Genomic DNA, 18,606 nt, shown 5'->3' with positions numbered 1-18,606 from the left:
CCCATGCAAACGCCGTTCCGATCAATTGCACGAATCACCAGACATTCCTTATGGGCGTTCCAGATCTTGACACGTTTGGGGCTGTAGTGGGGCCCAGACATCCTGGAGAGCGGACAGACCGGCGAAGAAGTGAGACGCACATCTGTTATTCGAGGAAATAAGATTGGAATTGCAACCGGCAAACGAGTACAGGAAGCGAGAATACACTGTTCAAAGATGAATATACAAGGCATCGCAACGCAACACTTGTAGGAATCAATGGTAAACAACAGAAGAAGAGTTTGACATGTCTTTTTTTTTTTTGGCATCGGGTTAAGAGAGAAATAAACAGGCGATGTTACAACAAGAAAGATGACACCAAGAGGTTCACATCAGAGCTGTCTCCAAATCAATGACCAACCTTTCTGTAATTCATCAACAGGCAGCCAGGAAGTAGTACCTGATTTTATAGGGAGAAAAGAAACAATTTATTGTCAAGATTTGCATTGCAGATCAAAGAAAACATTAATGGCTGAAAGTAACTGACAGTAATTGCTACACATTCACGAAGAAAATGTAATTAGCAACAATGGACAGGATCTTAAGAGAGCATGGAGGAAAAGCTACTTGTAAAGAAGTCGGCATACTTAGAAAATCCCTAATATTTAGGGATTAGGACATTTGAGTGCCAGATGATACAAAACTAGTTTAAATATTTTTTTCTCATTCTCTCCCTACCTTTTTGGAGCTCACATCCTATGAATAGGATCAAGCTCTCAATTCTACTAATCCAGAATCAATTATGGTTTCTAGGCATTCTAAGAATTGTATATCATATTTAATGGACTCGGTATTCAACTCACAGCCTTACGTAGAACTCAAGTGGGCGAATCTATCTGTCACAAGCTACTCTTGCACGTGCAGCACGTGACCTTACATTCATAAGCACGCAGATGTGGGTACGCCTACGTATAATCCTAGTATTTGATTCCAGGGAAACCTGTCATTAACTTTATGTTCTCGTAAACAATACATGGTTGAGACCAAGAAAGCATAATTCTGTCACCGATGCAGATAGAAGTTTCCCTAACTACTATTTAAGAATGAACTATCAAGTCCCATGCTATGAATCAGCATATACAAAAACTGTTGTGAGCTCATACCAAAAGTGCAATTTTTTTTACGATAATTTTCTACTAGCTAATAAAATTATAGCCCAACATTAAGTTATAGCTGTAAATCCAGTTAGAAATCAGTTTATTATCAGTCACAAGTAAATCTAGAGTCCAAAATCAAGTTAGCATCGCATAAAGATCAAGCTATATAATTAGAAAAAATTGAGTTTCTATATCAATAAAGCACATTCAGTAGCATCTTTGACAAGTCACATATGCTTACCAAATTCCACAACACTTGTGAGAACTTCTGGTACAAGTTCCAAAATTAGTCAAAGAAGAATCACAAGAACTTCAGCATTCTATCCCCTTATAGATACTTCTGCACAATAGTTTATAAGCCTGCATATGCAACCAACAGATTCTTAACAAGCAAGCATAGACATGTACAAAGTTTCAGAAGTATCAGAGGGGTGATCAGATCTACAAAAATGAGTTTAAAAAAACCTGTTTTTTATTCTAAAACAGACCCAACCTATTTAGACTCATCCCCCTCTTTCTGTTTTGAAGTTTTGTGTATTTCAGTAGTTTAAATGATTTCATCCATTTTGCTTTCAATTTTAGTATTATAAAGATATTATCAGAAACTAAAGTTTGGACAAATTGGCAGATCACACTAGCAAATTTTGTTGAATTGACTGAAACCACTAGTTGGTTTTATCCCCACTGATCAAGTTCATTGAGATAGACTAAAAGCATTAAGGATTAATTCCATCCAACACTGAACATCGGAGATTAGGTTGGGACAGGCAGTTCAAGGTCCATTATGTTGACATGGATCTGGATTGAGCTGAAAACAAGAACTTGGAAAAGAACTATCCAACCAAGCCTATAATTTATATACCAGTTGACTGACTGATATTCACCATTTTGCTCAAGCACACACAGAAAACCATACAGCTTGGTACACCATTTGACAATAATTTTCCATTTTTTAATATTTTCCAGCAATAGGGTGCATTACATGTTGGTAAATCATTATGTATCTTGGTACTGGATTGGTCCAACATGTCAAAATCAATCAGTATTTAGAACCTTGACCAAGCCAATGACTAAAAACGCGATAGCCAATTAGGGATATGACATTATCTAAAACAACAAAAACTTGCTCGGTAGATGACGGCGTCTCAGAAAATAAAATGGTTACCCACAAATTGTTCTCGGAAGATGCTTGCAGATTACACTGACTAGATCAGTCTGTGAAAGGACCTAAGATCCAAAGTGATCCTACATGCAATCAAGTTGACAAGAATATGGACGATCCACATTCAAGTGCACAACTGGTTTATACACAGGCCAGAGTCAATCTGCCTAGGCTATGGCCCAGTCTAATTCTATGTCAAACATTAATTTTTATTACCTATTAATTCAGGCAAATCAACCAGTTATAAGTTGAAAGACAGACCACAGCAAAACCCTAGCTGCCAACACCAAAGGTGTTTATGACAGTATTTGCATTTTCAAGGGAAATAGAACTTGTTTCTGCATTTCAAGAACTAATTATGATATTTCTGACATTGCCAACGATACAAATGATGTTTTCCATTGTTCCAGAACTAAAAGCTTACTGCCTTGAGCTTTTAAAAACTCCAAAATTTTCCTGGAAGATAAGGATAGATGAGAGAATTGATCTTAAAGACAGGAAGAAATAGTAATCACAGACTACTCAGCATAATATCATGCTTACTCATACTAAACTGATAATAAAATATACTGAATTTACATCAAACATTTGTTAGACATGGTTGTTTGGAACAGGAAATTAAGACAATAAGTGCAGGGGGTTAAATGGCCAAATATACGCTGGAAGATAATAATAATTTACTATAAGTTTAGCTAAATTATGTTTAAACTCACACAACTTATTTGTATAGCAAAGATGTTTCTCAATGCAATTACTGAATATAACAACTTTTCTATGAGCTCAGGCATGTCTACTGCTGTATAGAAAAGCTAAATATAATAGCTTTTCTATGATCTCAGGCATGTCTACTGTTACTTGAATCATTCGATCAGAACCAGCACTTGGTTTTGATCAAGGATTGAAATATCATACCGTATCGGAGTTTTGACTTTCGTTCGATACGATACGATACTGTATACCGAGCAGTATCCCGTTCGGTATATATATATAAAATAAAATTTCGGATACGTCGCCTCTCTCTTCTTCCCACGGGGCGACGTCGGAAAAACAAGGCGATGTCACCTTTATAATATAATATTATATTATATTATATTATATTTTATATATATATATATATATATATATATATATATATACCGTCCGATAACGGGTGGTCCGTGTACCGGTCTACTGACGGACTGGTGCGTACAGTCCGTACCGAATGGTATTATTTAAAATTGAAGACCTTGGTTTTGATAATAACTAAATACAGATCATTGGCATAGGACTCGAGAAATATCCTTTTGTGATGCTTAAAGTAGGTTGTCTTTTTTGGAAAGCACAAATGATAAAATAATGTATGTTGCTTTAAGCATATCCCAAAACAAGTTTATTGGGAAGCTAAGCAGGCATGATCATTAGTGGGCACCACTTAAAGAAATACCCAAAATAACTAGATTTGATGCAGTGGCATAAAAAGTTCAATGAAAACATTTTGCAACAACATTTACCTAGATAGGATGGTGAAGCACAATGAAACTATCACCGTATATTCCTCATTAAGTGATGGGATGAATGACAATCAAAATTTTAACTTATATTTATATATACACACACACACCAATCCAACACAAATCAAACTACGTAAAGGAAGTGAGAGAATGAACTATAAAACTTCAACAAATAATTTTTGGAAATAATACATGTGAACAAAGTATATGTACCAAGTATACACACTGTTATAATAGTATACTTAAGTTAAAATTATGGACAATCAGCAAAGTAGGCTGAAAGCAATACCTGGCAAAATGAGAACCCAACTCTTGTTAATAGCAATTGCTATTTTTCAGCACTCTAAAGCATACTCCTGGATCTACAAGACAAGCAAAGTGAAAATAAAAGATTAAAACATTTACATTAAACCATTTTCAGCTTGCTAAATCATTTATAAGAAAAATATAACCAATAAGACCACCAAATTTGGTGAGATATACATGTAAAAAAGAGTACGATTAATAACCAAAGATAAGCACAAAGAACAGACATATTGAATATACACAGAGAATAACAAGCAAAACACTTGATATCAGATCTAAATGAGGGACCTAAGAGAGCACGTGAGTCCAGCTACTGCTTTTACTGAATTAATATCATATCTAAGATTAGCTAAAGAGAAGCATTTTACACCATGATTTGAAATCTCAAAACCAGACACCTACTGGTCCTAGGCAGACAACTACAAGTCAGGTACATATTGGCGCAATGACATACAAAATGCTGGTACGGCAGTTGGCATGGGTTTGGCTGGTCCAAACAGTCTATTTTTCGCTTTGGAGCCATATATTAGATACATCTAGAAGACAATGGTTTATTATCATAACCATATATTTGATATATCTACAAGTCATGCTCATAGCCATTAAGATGCTGCATTTGATGTACCTGTAGCCAATGACCAAATTTTATAAGGAACATAGAGACTACGTCAACATCAATTTAATACTCGATTCCACAAATATATGCTATAAGAGTGTAAACTGGAGAAACAATCTCATTGGAAGTTGATAATGAAACACAAACTGATAATCTATGTAGAACAACATGATCGACATCAAGAACTGTTACAGCTGAATCTCATGTTTTACAGTATTATTCTTCAAAATGGACAACTTCAAGGAAAAAATCGTTTCAACCAAGTTTGTAGATAAAAGCACTTAATTCAATTTTCAGATGTCTAACTTAAGATGAATGATTCTGACTTTCAAATGGTATCCCTCATAGACTTCACCAAAATCTTCTACCATGTCTTCCATTTGTGCCTGCTTGATGTATAAAAAAGAGACTATCCAAAAACATGATTTACTTTTCGCAAAATTTCATAAATATACCTTAAAAAATGCATTGAATTTACTTATAATGCAGAATTTAGTTCACATGGTAGTTTCAGATAAGAAAGTTATCTCTTCAACCATATGCAAACTCAATTGAGAACAGTTACCCTCGAAGTGCCAAAAGGCTACACTGAGGGAGCAAAGAACAGAATGAAGATGATGTCCTTTCAGATACTGTATTCAATTTCATGATTATTGAGGATGGAGAAAAAAACAATGAAACTAGCAAAATGGAACAATAACAAGAGACAAGGACATGAGGGTGGTGGAGAGTTCCGCTAATGGGTTGGACCTAACAGGGGACGAAGAAGAGAATGTAGAGATGGAAAACAGCCACCTGGAGCCCGCCCTCATTCGTTTGCCCCAAACATGAGAGCGGATGAGAAGAGAGAACGGGAGAGAGAAGAATAACCAGAGGGAAGAGTTGCTCGATCGACGGTGGTGGTCATGGAAAATGAAGAGGCTAGAGCTTGTTTTGTAATCTTGTTATGTGTAGGAAATGATCTCCCCTCTTTTTTTCACTTTTTTGCCCTTTTAATAAACCCTCTTGAGTTGACTAGATAAACTCGTTGTCAAAGGAACTAGGCACTAAAATGCGCCAAAGTTATAAAATGCCCAATGCTCCAAGCGCTCGTCTAGATGTTCATCTAGACACTCGAGCAAAGCAAGATACTCGCCAATATAAAAATTATAAAAAAAATATAGTTGAGGAGAAAGACAATAAACGAAATAAAAATAGATAATAGATGTGTTTCTTATAATTTCATATTCAAAATATCACCACTAAAACATCAAATTACTTTCAATTTAAAGTTTTATCATGCTTTTATTTTCTATATTAGGGAGTCACTATAATCATATTTTGAGATTTTCAAGTCCTATTTAAAGTATAGATTATCTTGAAATAATGCTTATCCCACTTTACTAGTTGAACTATTTGCCACAACCTATTGAGTCTACAGTGTGTTCAAAACAATTTAAAATTGGATTCCTAACATCTTTCTGATTTTGGTTGAGCTTTCATTTAATCTTAGTTGTCACATTGGGAAGCCTTTAGAGTTATGTTCAAGTACACTCTTATAGTCAGGTCTTATTCTAGGTGTAGAAGACTGGAAGTTCCTCGAGTTCCAAAGGTTAGACGTCTTTTTAGAATGGATTTTAGAGTCACAAGATCTAAAACTTGAGTTTTAGTATGAAGAAATACAAGTCTTGTAAGCCTATATAAAAACTAATCTTTTGATATAACAAAATGAATTTAAGACATTTTAAGCAATGAAATTCTTTTCTTGGCTGATAGCTATCTCTTACTGAGTGTATTGTCATGCTTCTAGCCTCTCATCCCTCCACATTCTTTCTACCTTCTCTCTGCTGGCCCCATGGCATTACACAACTATGACAATCCAAAACAAAGTAGAAAATCAATATATTATGATGAAAATCCACCACTGAGTTATGGGTTCTAATCTCCATGAGGTACAAGATCCTAGCAACGTCATTTGTTTTATATGCATAGACACATCATATATCTACCAGGCATAAAACTAAACTTGTCCAACTTAAAGTTGTAAAAGTAGAATGAAGACAACAAAATAATGAAGTGGTAGCTTTTATAAATGCATAAAAATGAAGGTAGAAACTTAAAAGATCAACACCTCATTAATATTTTCCTCAAGAAAAAAATTGTGATTCCTGCAATTTGAGAAATGTGGGCCATCATATTGAAGAATCCTAAGCTTGCCCTCCTGCACTTCGCCATGAAAACGTGTATGCAGTCCAAAGTGGAAAGAATTTCTGAAGAACTCTACTAAAAAAAATTTTCACCTTCGTTCCATAAACTAGACCTCCTCCAACCAAAGGATGAAAGCATGCAACATTAACCTCATCCTCTGCACTGGGCAGAACTCTCACAAGCTCCATATCTGAAACTCTATAGACCTGAAAATCAAATATTTAAAAATGGAATCAGATGAAAAATAATAGGAGTCACTATTTATTATGGTACTCATGGATATTATGGTGTTAAGTACATCAAGAGGAAGAAAGTATATTTAGATTTCACAACACATATGAATAACGAAATCAAATATGTATCAGAATCATTAAAGAACTGACTTGAAATCAACACTAATAATAATCATTAAAGAACTGTGATGGTGAGCTTTTGAGTCATTATATGATTGCCCACATAACTAAAACTACCCTACATTGGCAGGAGCCTTATGCAATGGGCAATATCTAGACCTTGATTTATTCACATTCTAATAATCGTCATGGTTGGCCATCATTTTTATTGTAAAATAACCTCAATCCTGAACTAGCATAGTTTCTAAATTTCTGTTAGAAAAATATCTAGTGAGAATGGATAAGTTAGTGGACAATGAGTCTCATAGTTATCTTGTCAAATCAACGTATGCTAATAACAATCATCTGAACCGAATCATTTGTCACATTTTAATCAGAAGAGACAGAATCTACAGCTAAGTTGTCAACAAAAGATCAAGAAAGATGGCCAAAAATAAACTGATAACTACCTCCAAAATTGTGTAGATAGGTAAAGCATTATCTCCATCAATGACAATGCTCCTAAGAAGTGAATTATGGCGCCGACCGTATGCTAGCAGTATGTGTTCTGATGTGGGTGAGAACTGAAAAAAATGAAAAATGAGTGATCAGGAAAATATCAAAATAGAAGTATGGTTGCCAGCAAATTGACACAACAATGCTAAAGAGACTGAATAAATATATTTGCAGTGTATGCCACATATGCAAACTATCATATCAAGCCCATGTATACACAAATTATCAGACAAATCTATACAACAATAGCAGTAGAATATTGACATGGCCAAAAACTATGCGATACTTGATCCTCTTTCTCATAAAATGAGACCTTAGATTGCTCCTAGAGTTTGACCACTGCTTACGAGGATAAGGCTGCAAAAATTCAGCCAAAAATTGGCAGGCACCTCATTCATTGACAGCCCTCCTAGACAGTGGGGAACCCTAGGGATCATCATAATAAAGATTATAGGACAGGACCATAGACATTAGAAGGCAATTGTTAAGAAGACATATGTGCAAATCAACAAGTCATCAAACACAGTCAGATCTTAACATCAAAACTATGGTAAACTAATCACCAACCATGTCATCTACTCTACCCACCTAAGCTTAAAAGAATGACACAGCTGGAATGGTATGACAACTATGCATAAGATTACTTTTGGCATCAGATTGCAGATATTGGCACATTTATTAAAAAAGGCAGATATAATGTGCAAATCAATTGCTGTCAACAATAGGACAAATGAAAGCTCTTTAGTTCACTTGCAGAATCAGCCAAATCAAGAAAGTTTAATTTACTTACTGTTTTCAATTAAAGTCAATCTATAGAGGATTAGTTAAATTGGAATTCTCATACCCTTTTGTTCATCTTAAAGCACAATAAAGTGATAAACTACTCTAAACTTCCAGACATTTAACCTATAATATTCACTTAACTCTCATACTCTTTTTGTTTATCTTGATATTTATTTTTTGCTTCCATGTACACTTTTTAGCTTCATGCTTCGAGGCCCTCAACATGATTTGTCTTTTCTGATCAGAACTCTAGGTGCTTTTAAGCTTCTTTGACCTGGGTTGATGGCAATAGACACATCAAAGGAAAAATAATTTTTTTTAGGTGGGGTTGGCAGTGGAGGAGTTCAGTTCAATGCTAACAACTTAAATTGCTTAAGTTTATTGAAAGAAACAAAACAACATAATTCCTGCACTGACCTGAATGGAAGTCAAGCAATGAGCAGCTCTGATTGCCCTTGAAGATAGGACCATACCAAAACTACAAACAAAAGGGAAAAAGAAACATGAAACAATGTCAAAAGCAAAATAAGAAAAGGTTGACAAAACGGAAGTAGTAAACAAACAAACAAAGTCCAGGTCTTACGTTGCTTCTTCAAGAGAATATATACGAAGCTCATACATAACTTGGTGAGCAGGAATTGGGTGTCGTGTTGGTGATGTTGCGGCACCTGTAGAATCATGTTGCATCTGCGGCTGGAACCCTGGGTCGCCTTCCATGTGAGGCAGCAAACATGCAACACAAGCTACCAAAAATCGTCCACAAGGAGAAAAGTGGGTGCCCATTTCACTGTCAATGTTATTAACATGTAAGCACTTCAATTATATGGCACTAACCAAAAGCATCAACAAGAGTAATCCACAATTTAATCGCCCATGTTAACTGAGAATGAATCACCATCCCAAGGAATGACACTGTGAAATGGACTCCAGCTGAAGTATCATTAACCAGCATACAAGTAAATCAAACTAGACCCTACCAATAAAAGAACATTTAAACCCTTGTACATTATGACCATACAGTGGGCTACTAAATTTATGCAAAGATACTCTAATGCTAAACTATGAAAAGAAAGAATATGCTAACCCCATAATTGCAAACGCCAAGTAGACAAAAGTTACAAAATGGTAGCATAAATAACTTCACCTGCAAAGGACAGCATTTGGTATGGTTAAACGGCATTTTTCTGGATCTAAGCTGGCACATGGATCTTGCATATCATGTGGCCATATTCTTAGCTTCACAGTGCAAGGTAATTCAGCAGCTGCAGCTGCAGCCAATGATGTAGGAATCCCAGATTCGATACTGTTAGGACGAGAGTGAGGTGCAGATTCATCATTCTGGGAGTTAGTTAATGAACCTTCTCCATTACTCGTAGAAGCCATCAGACGGGAGCGTGATCGTTGACGAGGACCAGATCTTCCAGCGACTCTAGACTGGCCAACAGAGGTTGCCATAGGTGAAGAAGCAACCAAAGCTTCCACATTATGAGCATGGAGTAATTCAGATGACAGGAAGCCAGATCCTGTTCCCCGAATAACCATCGAGTTCCCTTGAAAGGCACTGTTGACTGGCACTGTTGTATGCAAGCCAGCATGAGTTTGTCCAATTAACCAACCTTGAATAAAAGGCAGCTCCCACCATGCAGGATCGCTGAAAGGAATCAACTGATGAAGGTGTCCACTATCTGTGTTTCTTAAAATCATCTGTATGTCAGCCCCACGAAAGGAGCTCGAGGGTATAGCAGGTGCATCATCTAAACCTGACCTGGACTGCCTAATAGGGTTGAGGACAGCCACATTAGACTGAGAAGTAGCCGGCATATTAGTGGAAACATCCATTCTCTCAGGAATACTGGAGACTCTTGTTTGGACCCCTAACATAGGCTGCACCTCAGTGGTTTCTGTTCCTTCCATGATAGGGTCAAATGTTGTTTCAATTCCAGACTGCAAAGGATCAGCAACTTCATCTTCTTTTATAGCATTTGAAGCAGAAGTTATATCCATAGGAGTTGTTTTGTTGTCATTCTGGTTCCCGATTTCTGGACTCTGTTGACTGGTTAGCAATGAGAAAGATTCTACTCTTTGCAGCATACTTCCCAAGCCACCAGCCCTGACATTCTGCAGCAAGACATTCTTCTTTAATGAAGTTGACCAGAACAAGTAAAAAGAAGATTAAAAAAAGAATGTTCTATCTCCAAATGTGGACAGACATTATTATTACTGTTCGCAAAAAGGACAGCTGGAGGGGGGTAGTGCAAATAACCAGATGATGTTGCAAGTGTCAAGGGTGAATCAGGAGAATCAAGATCATTAACCTGGAAAACCAGAAGATTAAGCACAGCAGCAAAAATTATAAATGTGCAGAAGTTTGTTTAAAACCAATTCAACCTCAGCTGTTAACAAGAATGGTGCTGCCTGTGGATGAAAATGGACAGCCCTCAACGAACGTCGGGTCTTTAGCACAATTGTTGGTGAAGAAGACTCTCCTCTCTTGTTGTAGTTCCACATGTACAGCTACAAAATGATATTTATTAATAGTTAGAACATGACAATCTTGATCCCATGAGCACACACCCAGAAGAAGGATAAAAATCAAAGTTAGACAAATTACAACAACAGGAAAATCTCACCTTGTGACCTGAAGCCACAGCAAGAATCTCTCCCTGGGCATGAAAAGCAATAGAAGCAATTGGGCGATCTGCATACAGAAAAAGGGACACATGTCTACCAATACCTCTAGAGAAGACTCGGAGTAATACACCATGAATAGAAGGTAATCAAACTAAAAGATCATGACTGTTCAAAATAACAAGGCTACATATAAATTGGCACAAAATATTACAGAAATCACGCGACCCAATGCAGTTTGAAGTTTGGGCATCCCACAGACGAACTTCATGGTCCAAGCTGCCACTCGCAAGTATATCCGAATATAATGGATGGAACCTAACCTGCATGGCAAATTTAAAGAATAGCTCTCAAAAGAAATTTCTATAACTCTAAAGTTAAGAATAAATATGATAAAGGTAACAGAGAAAATTTAAGTGAACTATTTAACAAAATTATCTAATCTCTTAAAAACCATATCCTTATTTGTATTACTTTGAACATCAAAAATATGGACCCTATTGTTAAAATACATAAGAAAAAATAATACATCTTAAGAGTGACAAACATTCGAGAATATGAATGATGACAAATTTTATTGAAAACTGAAATCCTTTATAAGCAAGTGCTGTGTGCACCTTAAAGAAGCAGTGGTCGAAAATGTCTCAATCAACACTTTTGAGGAAAAAAGCAATACAAGAAGTAATGTATTTTCCAAAGGAAATAGCAGGAGGCATATAGTCCTAAACATTACAATACTTCAGTTTATTATAAATTTACACACAGCATGCACCTGAACTCTATATGTACACATACCACCCAAGGTGTTCGACGATGTCCGCTCAGCACCTTTATACATTTTCCAGTTTGGCAGTCAACAATCTTGACAGTGTGGTCACCGCTGCAGAGATTTGGTTAGTCAAGTGACTAACTGAAGCATAAAGCTAAGGCACAGGAGATAAACTTACTGGGTGGAAGCAAGTATTTTTCCATCTGAACTAAATGCTGCTGCAATTGTGGACCTTGGAGGGGGCACAAGAGGACAATATCTTGCTGACAAATAACATAATGACTCTGCTTCAACCCTGAGGAGGATATTATTCACAGAATAAGCACTTAGGAGTGCATGTTTCACAGCTATAGTTGACCTTGTCTTAGAAGAAATAATTACAGACTAATGAATGCTTATTTCAGCTATCTAATAAGTAGCAAATATTTTATAGCAAGACAGTTCAAAAGAACTTTACCAGGACATCAAAGCATGTCTGACATCTGTGTCACATCTTAGACCAACACAATCACCAGTGCACCCTAAACCTTCTCCCCACAGCCGCTTCCTACAGTGCTTTGCTCGAGGAGATATCTCCCTCCATGCTAACAACCGGGAAACATTTCTATGACTGGGAAGAAACAAGATTGTACAACTAAATGATCAAGTAGACCCCCGAAAAGAAAATGTAATGGCATAGCTAAAACTTAATAAAGAACGCTAAACAGCTAGCAGGATAAACTTAAATCACATCACAAGCAGGGCATCTTGATTCCTTCTCTAAAATAAAGATACAAGAAAATACATGACAATAATATAGCAATACACAACAACTTGACAATTAGCATGCAGATCTAGAAAGGTAGACCCAGCATTTTTTTTCTTCAATATGTTTCCTTCATCACAAAGAATTTTCCTGTGTGTACTCCTAAAAGGCTTGCAGCAAGCTCCCTAATAATTATAATAGAGGAAGTTGAACTTATTGCCTAGATAAAGAATCAAAATTCACGCCTCAGTTGCCTATAAATATAACGACATCTATATTGAGTTTATGCCATTTTTAGTAGCTAATATCAGTGTTTTTAAAAGCACTAGATGTCAAAAGACACCAAGGTCCCAAAACGCCTGAGACACTAAGCGCCCGCTTGAGAGAAACAAGGAGCTTTAAAATATTAAAATATAAAAAATATAATATAATTTTAAAATATATATCAAAAATAAAAAATGTATAGTATAAAAATATATAATATAAAATATAGTAACAGTAGTTTTACTTATCAGTTTGAAGGATTAACAATTCACTGTTAACAATAGTTATAATATTGTTGGGGGGAGAGAGGGGGCGAAGAAGTCACTGACGGTGGAAGGTGGGGAAGTAGAGGGCGGCGATGACAGCAACGACGATGGAGGAAGCTACAAACGACGACAACAACAATGGAGAAAGCTGCAAACCTATCCCTTGACAGTGGAGGGAGCTACACACGAAAGATTAGGTAGTAGAGGGAGCTGTGTATGAAAAAAGAAACAGCGAAGGGAGCGCAAGCATCAGAGCGAAGGCAGGGAAAGCAGGCGTCGACGAAGGGAGCACAGGCATCGGCATCATCGCATCGATGCCTTCAACGGGACCAAAGGTGAGTTAGGGCGGTGAAGTAGGGTTTGGGGGTCTCGTGCGCGAGGGGTGGGTGGGTGGAGGGTGGGGTGGGGTGGTTTTACTATAATGTTTAGTTGGTCCAATCAAATCAAAGTTGACCATCTAGTACAATTGCTCACCTTCAACCGGGCACATGTCCATGCGGCCGATGCCTAGGTTCAAGCGAGCACCCAGGCAGTGCTTCACTAAAGCGCATCACCCGGCTTCTGTGCGAGGCACTCGGGCCTCACCTCGCTCAAACGCTGGCACACCTTTTTAAATCACTAGCTAATACACAAATTCACCCATTGTAAACATCACACCTTAGTCATCCCACATTAAATTTACTTGACAAGGTTCATCAATAGTTAGTCATCAATGGTGATGCTCTTCCACAAATGATATACTCTATCATTCCCCAGTATATATATCATGAAATTCCATCATACAATGTCACCTACAATTAATTGTCAATGGAGACTAACCCAAGACAAGTGCAGCTCTAAAGAAATCAAGATGAGCTACTGCACAATGTACCGTTGTCGAGATGCCAGACCCAAACTCAACCTAGACTCACTTTTACGTTATGGTTTCTCCCAAGATGAACCATCTCTCTATGGATAATCCAAACCCAAACCAATTTAACCCAAATTCTGACCAACATTTAACATATAAAGATAATCAACATCTTCAACCAGCCTTCAACTTTTCAATCAACTGTGATAAGATTTGGTTCGACCTGAAATTTTCACCAAATACACTGATGAGATTTCATCCAAAACTAAATTTTGGATAAAAGGACATCTGCCTGGAACAGATATTTTCAGGTGACACAGGATCTAACTCCTCATGATAGATTATGTTGAAAGATGGCAACAGAGTGAAGGGATAGGACGATATCACAAGTGGGAAAGAAGAAACAAAGTCGGGGGATAAAGTGGCTTTAGTCTCTCTCAGGTTTAGATGAATGATTTCCTTTATTTCTCAATGCCATGCCTTAGCTTACCCCTGAATTCTTAAATGATAATATCTATTTGACAACCAATAAGGAAACTCCATAGCATGATCGATGGATAGAGATACGTAGTTCACACCCACACCAAGCAAATTAGGCATATCCAACAGTCAGGTCATCTCCTCCTACACCAGTCCCAAGTTATTCTCCAATTTGTACTCTACATATGAATGATTATTATTTGATCAAACATTAAAGATGCTCTATGAGATAACCTCATTATTTGATAGAATAATTATTAAAGATTTGGTTGAACTTCCTTTTTCATATTCTTAATTCAAGATCACCTTCTCTGAGAAGGTAACTCAAGTTTCCTTCTAAAAGTGTTTACCATAGATGAAGATCTCATCTTCAACATCAAATTTCTTTCTAATTCTTTGCTCTAGTCATTCACCAACATTGCAGCAAAATGTGCATCTGCAATATAAATTCAGTCTACAATTCTTTAATTAGATTAACCATTCAACAAAGAAATAAGCAACTTCTTAGGAACCCTCATGCACTAGGCTGCCCTTTTTAACTTATATATAAGCCCAAAGTTACAAGATTTTGTTGTCTTTTGATCAAGAAAAGCTAGTATGGCGTCTAGAACAATATAGAATGAAACGGGGGGCATCATGTGGTAAACTAATGCAAATTAAGCTGTTTCTCAATTTCATACTATAGTCTTCCCTACTTAGTATAATCATATTTAATTCTCTACTTATAAATTCAAAGCCCTAACTAAAGTAAGTTAACAGCAACAAATATTTAGTATATTACTTACCCAGAAATGTGATGCATGCTCATTTTCTCTCCGCAAGAATTTAATACTTGAAAGTGAAGATAGTCCTAATTAACCAACATCATAAAACAAGGGTAAAAAAAATCCAATAAATCTTGCTGGTTTAAATTTTTATATCCATTTCTGAAAATTGTTATAGTGCACTGCAAATGCAACCATCACGTACATTAGGAAAAGGAAAGAAGAAACAGAGATGGCCTAGCATTACTACTTATAATAAAAGACACGAGAAGTAATAATGAAATATTCCTTCACCTGCATTTCAAGCTGGAATCAAATGTAGACCGTGAAAAAACAGTGTGTGAATTTGTTTGTGACGTGGAAGATGAGAACTTTGAATCATCTACCCAAGGATGAGTCATTTCATCTTTTTAACATTCTGTTCCTGAAACTATGATTACTGAAATAAGTTAATAATATCAGACCAAATAACTCATAATAACTATTGAAACCATTCGTACTTAGGAATGTTAAAAGATCTAAGAGAGAGACTAGGCAGTCATAAGTTAAGTTTCAGCCTCCAACATGAGATATAAAAGAAAAACAATAGGCAGAGGTAAACCAATATAGGCCATTTTTAACTTTCACGAGTTCAAATACAGCCCTGTCATTTCAGTGCTATCCATCCAGCTCCTTTTTTTAACTGTTTTAAGGATATTGAACACAATTCAAGCAGACTCGTCAATCAAAGAAATAAACAGCAGCAAATAAATAATTAATTAACTGAACAACTTGGCTAAAGTTACACTTGAAGCTTCTAGAAAAAAAGGAGGAACTTAATTTGCATAGCAATAATAATGGTAGTCAAGATCACTATCTTTTTCACTTAAAACATAGATTCCAAAAATCTCCACCAGCATAAAAAGGATTGATGATCTCTATCCCCTTAAAATAGAACCAATGATCTTTATCAATATTTAAATTGAGTAACTTGTTGCATATGATATCCCAAGTTAAATAGTTATTAAGATATTTCAAAAGCGCAAAATGCACCAAGATGTTTTGGAAAGTTATCTAAAATCATCAATCAGCACAAAACAAGCATCATGATTTGTAAAGTTTGAAATGTATTACAAACATTTTGTAGAGCAAAGCAAAACATAGTTTGAACACAATATACTGCATGTTTCTGCAACATAAAATTCAACTCCTGCACAAAATGTCAAATATAAAATAAAATATGGACAGAAGAAGTATGAGCCATTCAGTACTATGTTTCCAGTGATGAGAGTCATAAGCATCGTTGCCATGAGATCCAAAATCATCATGATCAGGGAAGCATTATACACCATGATATTTGGAATAGTAAAAGATAACGAAAACATAAGTGTTAGATTGTGATTAAAAGTATGTTCATCATCACAAAGTCCAATTTTCTTAAAAATGACAAATTGCTGATGAATCCACTTTGTCAAAGTAGTTGCATCATGGATTTGAGCTCCACTTCTTGCCACCAAATATGGCAACACACTTTGTTTAGAGAAAGACAACTAAAGCCATAGGTACTGATTAAGCATTGGCACTACTATTTCCACTCCATATTTACTAAACATACTTTAGCATATCAGTCATGAGCATTTGCTTTCTTGTTTTTGGTAATTAATTTTGTTCCACATCAAAGTTATCACAAAAGCATTAGGACTTATGGCTTTGTTGCTGTTGTTATATTAAAGTTATCACAAAAGTGTCATCCCGTCAAAGAAAGGGCAGTATAATGCATGAGCTTCCAGCCAATGAGAGATCTAGAGAGGGTCAATACAGACAGCCTTACCCCTGCAAGCTGAGATATCGCTTGATATGACTTGAACCTAGTCACCCAGATCACTTAATAGCAACTTCAACGTGGCGTCAAAGCTCATCCTTTAAACGAATGTGGTAGATAAGTTTCAACGGTAAAAAGAAAATTATCTATTTCTCAGTGTTCTTTACAACAGCCTCTTTTGCAAACTTTGCTCAACAACTTCCTTTACACTCATGAAATCTTATACTCAGTCAAGTTAATGCTTGGATTCTTCTCTAACCAAATCTAACACACGGTTGCAGCAAAGCACATCAGTTTATGACTCCTACAACTTGAAACGCAGAGTTAAATATGGCACAGACCAGTTTTCAACCTAGAATGCAACACAAGTCATATTATATCTACTTACCCCATATTAGTAATATTTTACTTCCATCATTTATAAGGGATTCATTGGCAAAAGCTGAGATTATATATGATTATTAGAGAGAAACAAAGTTTCTTTTCTGGTCACAGACATTATCCTTTGTACAAACATCATTAAAGAAAACTAGTTCAAATCAAATAAGGATAGAAATCTATTTCCACCCACATGCCCCATCTGTACACTATGTTCCTTCTTCCTCTCGACTCTGCTAATCCTCATTTCAATCTTCAGTTCTCAATTCAATTCGATTGTCTACAATGACTAATAGGGCAGCGGAAATTCCCCCAATTTAGGTTAAACTAATACCAACTTGATCAGCCACCCGGCCAGGGGACACCAGTGCATTGATATGTAATTTCTCGATCAGAACTTTTGATCCATAATTACATCATCGAGATGTATGATGTTATCTGACGCCACCGTTCTTGCAAAACCATCAATAAGATCTCAATGTTATCCCCCAAATAAATTGCAAGAAAAATAAAATAAATAGAAAGATGGAATCTTTGCGGCAGCTCTTCTGACGATACAACAACTAAAATAGAATTTCGCTCCGACGCGAAAACCTCCAAAGAAAGCAGCAATTTTTTACGAATCGATAACTACAACCACAAAAGGATTTCGCCTCATTACGTGAAATGCTCCCGTGAAAACCTTATTGCATTCGATTTCACCCTCGAATCTAGAAATCCAATCAACAAAATAGTGGAATTAGGAGGGAATAGAAGGATCTCGTTACCAATTGACCAGGGAGGTGAGGGGAAAAAGGATCGCCCCTGTCCGGCTTGCCAAGGATCGAAGAAAGATCGATGATCAGGGGAGTTCCTCTAATCAATGCGGGACGATCTCATCTAGGGTTCCCGGTCGATGCTGACGGACGAAGAGAGGCACTAGGGTTGTCATACGACCAGAATCCTTGCGCACAGCGTCCGGAGATAATTAATTAAGGAGAATCACAATTTCAACGTAGCGAGCACCGATATGAACCTTCCGATCGAGATCCAACGGTGGAGAGGCGATGTCCCCATCGGGAGCGGCCCCGATTGGGAGAACTTGTGGTGAGGGAGATCAGCCACGTGCGCATCGGTGGCTCGGCGAAAGGCCT

At 36.7% G+C, this 18,606-nt stretch overlaps 1 protein-coding gene across 5 annotated transcripts; it reads right to left on the bottom strand.

Annotated features, from left to right (window-relative positions):
• Positions 1-145: 145 nt before the first annotated feature.
• On the bottom strand, positions 146-18,438 carry LOC135636913 (uncharacterized). 5 transcript variants are annotated; one of them, XR_010496088.1, is made up of 18 exons: positions 18,241-18,438; positions 15,589-15,724; positions 12,383-12,535; positions 12,104-12,220; positions 11,952-12,036; positions 11,371-11,479; positions 11,159-11,226; positions 10,917-11,042; positions 10,739-10,843; positions 9,673-10,646; positions 9,112-9,315; positions 8,946-9,006; positions 7,700-7,813; positions 6,990-7,103; positions 6,821-6,910; positions 4,078-4,150; positions 1,378-1,496; positions 146-439 (listed from the first exon to the last, which is right to left on the bottom strand). XR_010496088.1 is itself a non-coding variant. In XM_065149087.1 (17 exons), the coding sequence occupies exons 2-16, from the start codon at positions 15,693-15,695 to the stop codon at positions 4,124-4,126; spliced, it is 2,454 nt and encodes an 817-aa protein (XP_065005159.1). In that variant the 5' UTR covers positions 15,696-15,724; positions 18,241-18,438; the 3' UTR covers positions 146-439; positions 4,078-4,123. The 5 variants fall into 5 exon arrangements, 1 of the variants encoding a protein (XP_065005159.1); XR_010496089.1 differs by having other exon boundaries at positions 15,589-15,718; XR_010496090.1 differs by lacking the exon at positions 15,589-15,724 and having other exon boundaries at positions 18,241-18,437.
• Between the last annotated feature and the right edge of the window lie 168 nt (positions 18,439-18,606).

The sequence above is a fragment of the Musa acuminata genome, chromosome BXJ3-4 (assembly GCF_036884655.1).
Source record: "Musa acuminata AAA Group cultivar baxijiao chromosome BXJ3-4, Cavendish_Baxijiao_AAA, whole genome shotgun sequence".
Taxonomy (NCBI): Eukaryota; Viridiplantae; Streptophyta; class Magnoliopsida; order Zingiberales; family Musaceae; genus Musa; species Musa acuminata.
The sequence above is the reverse complement of the archived record's forward strand: the minus strand, read 5'-3'. Positions and strand labels throughout refer to the sequence as shown.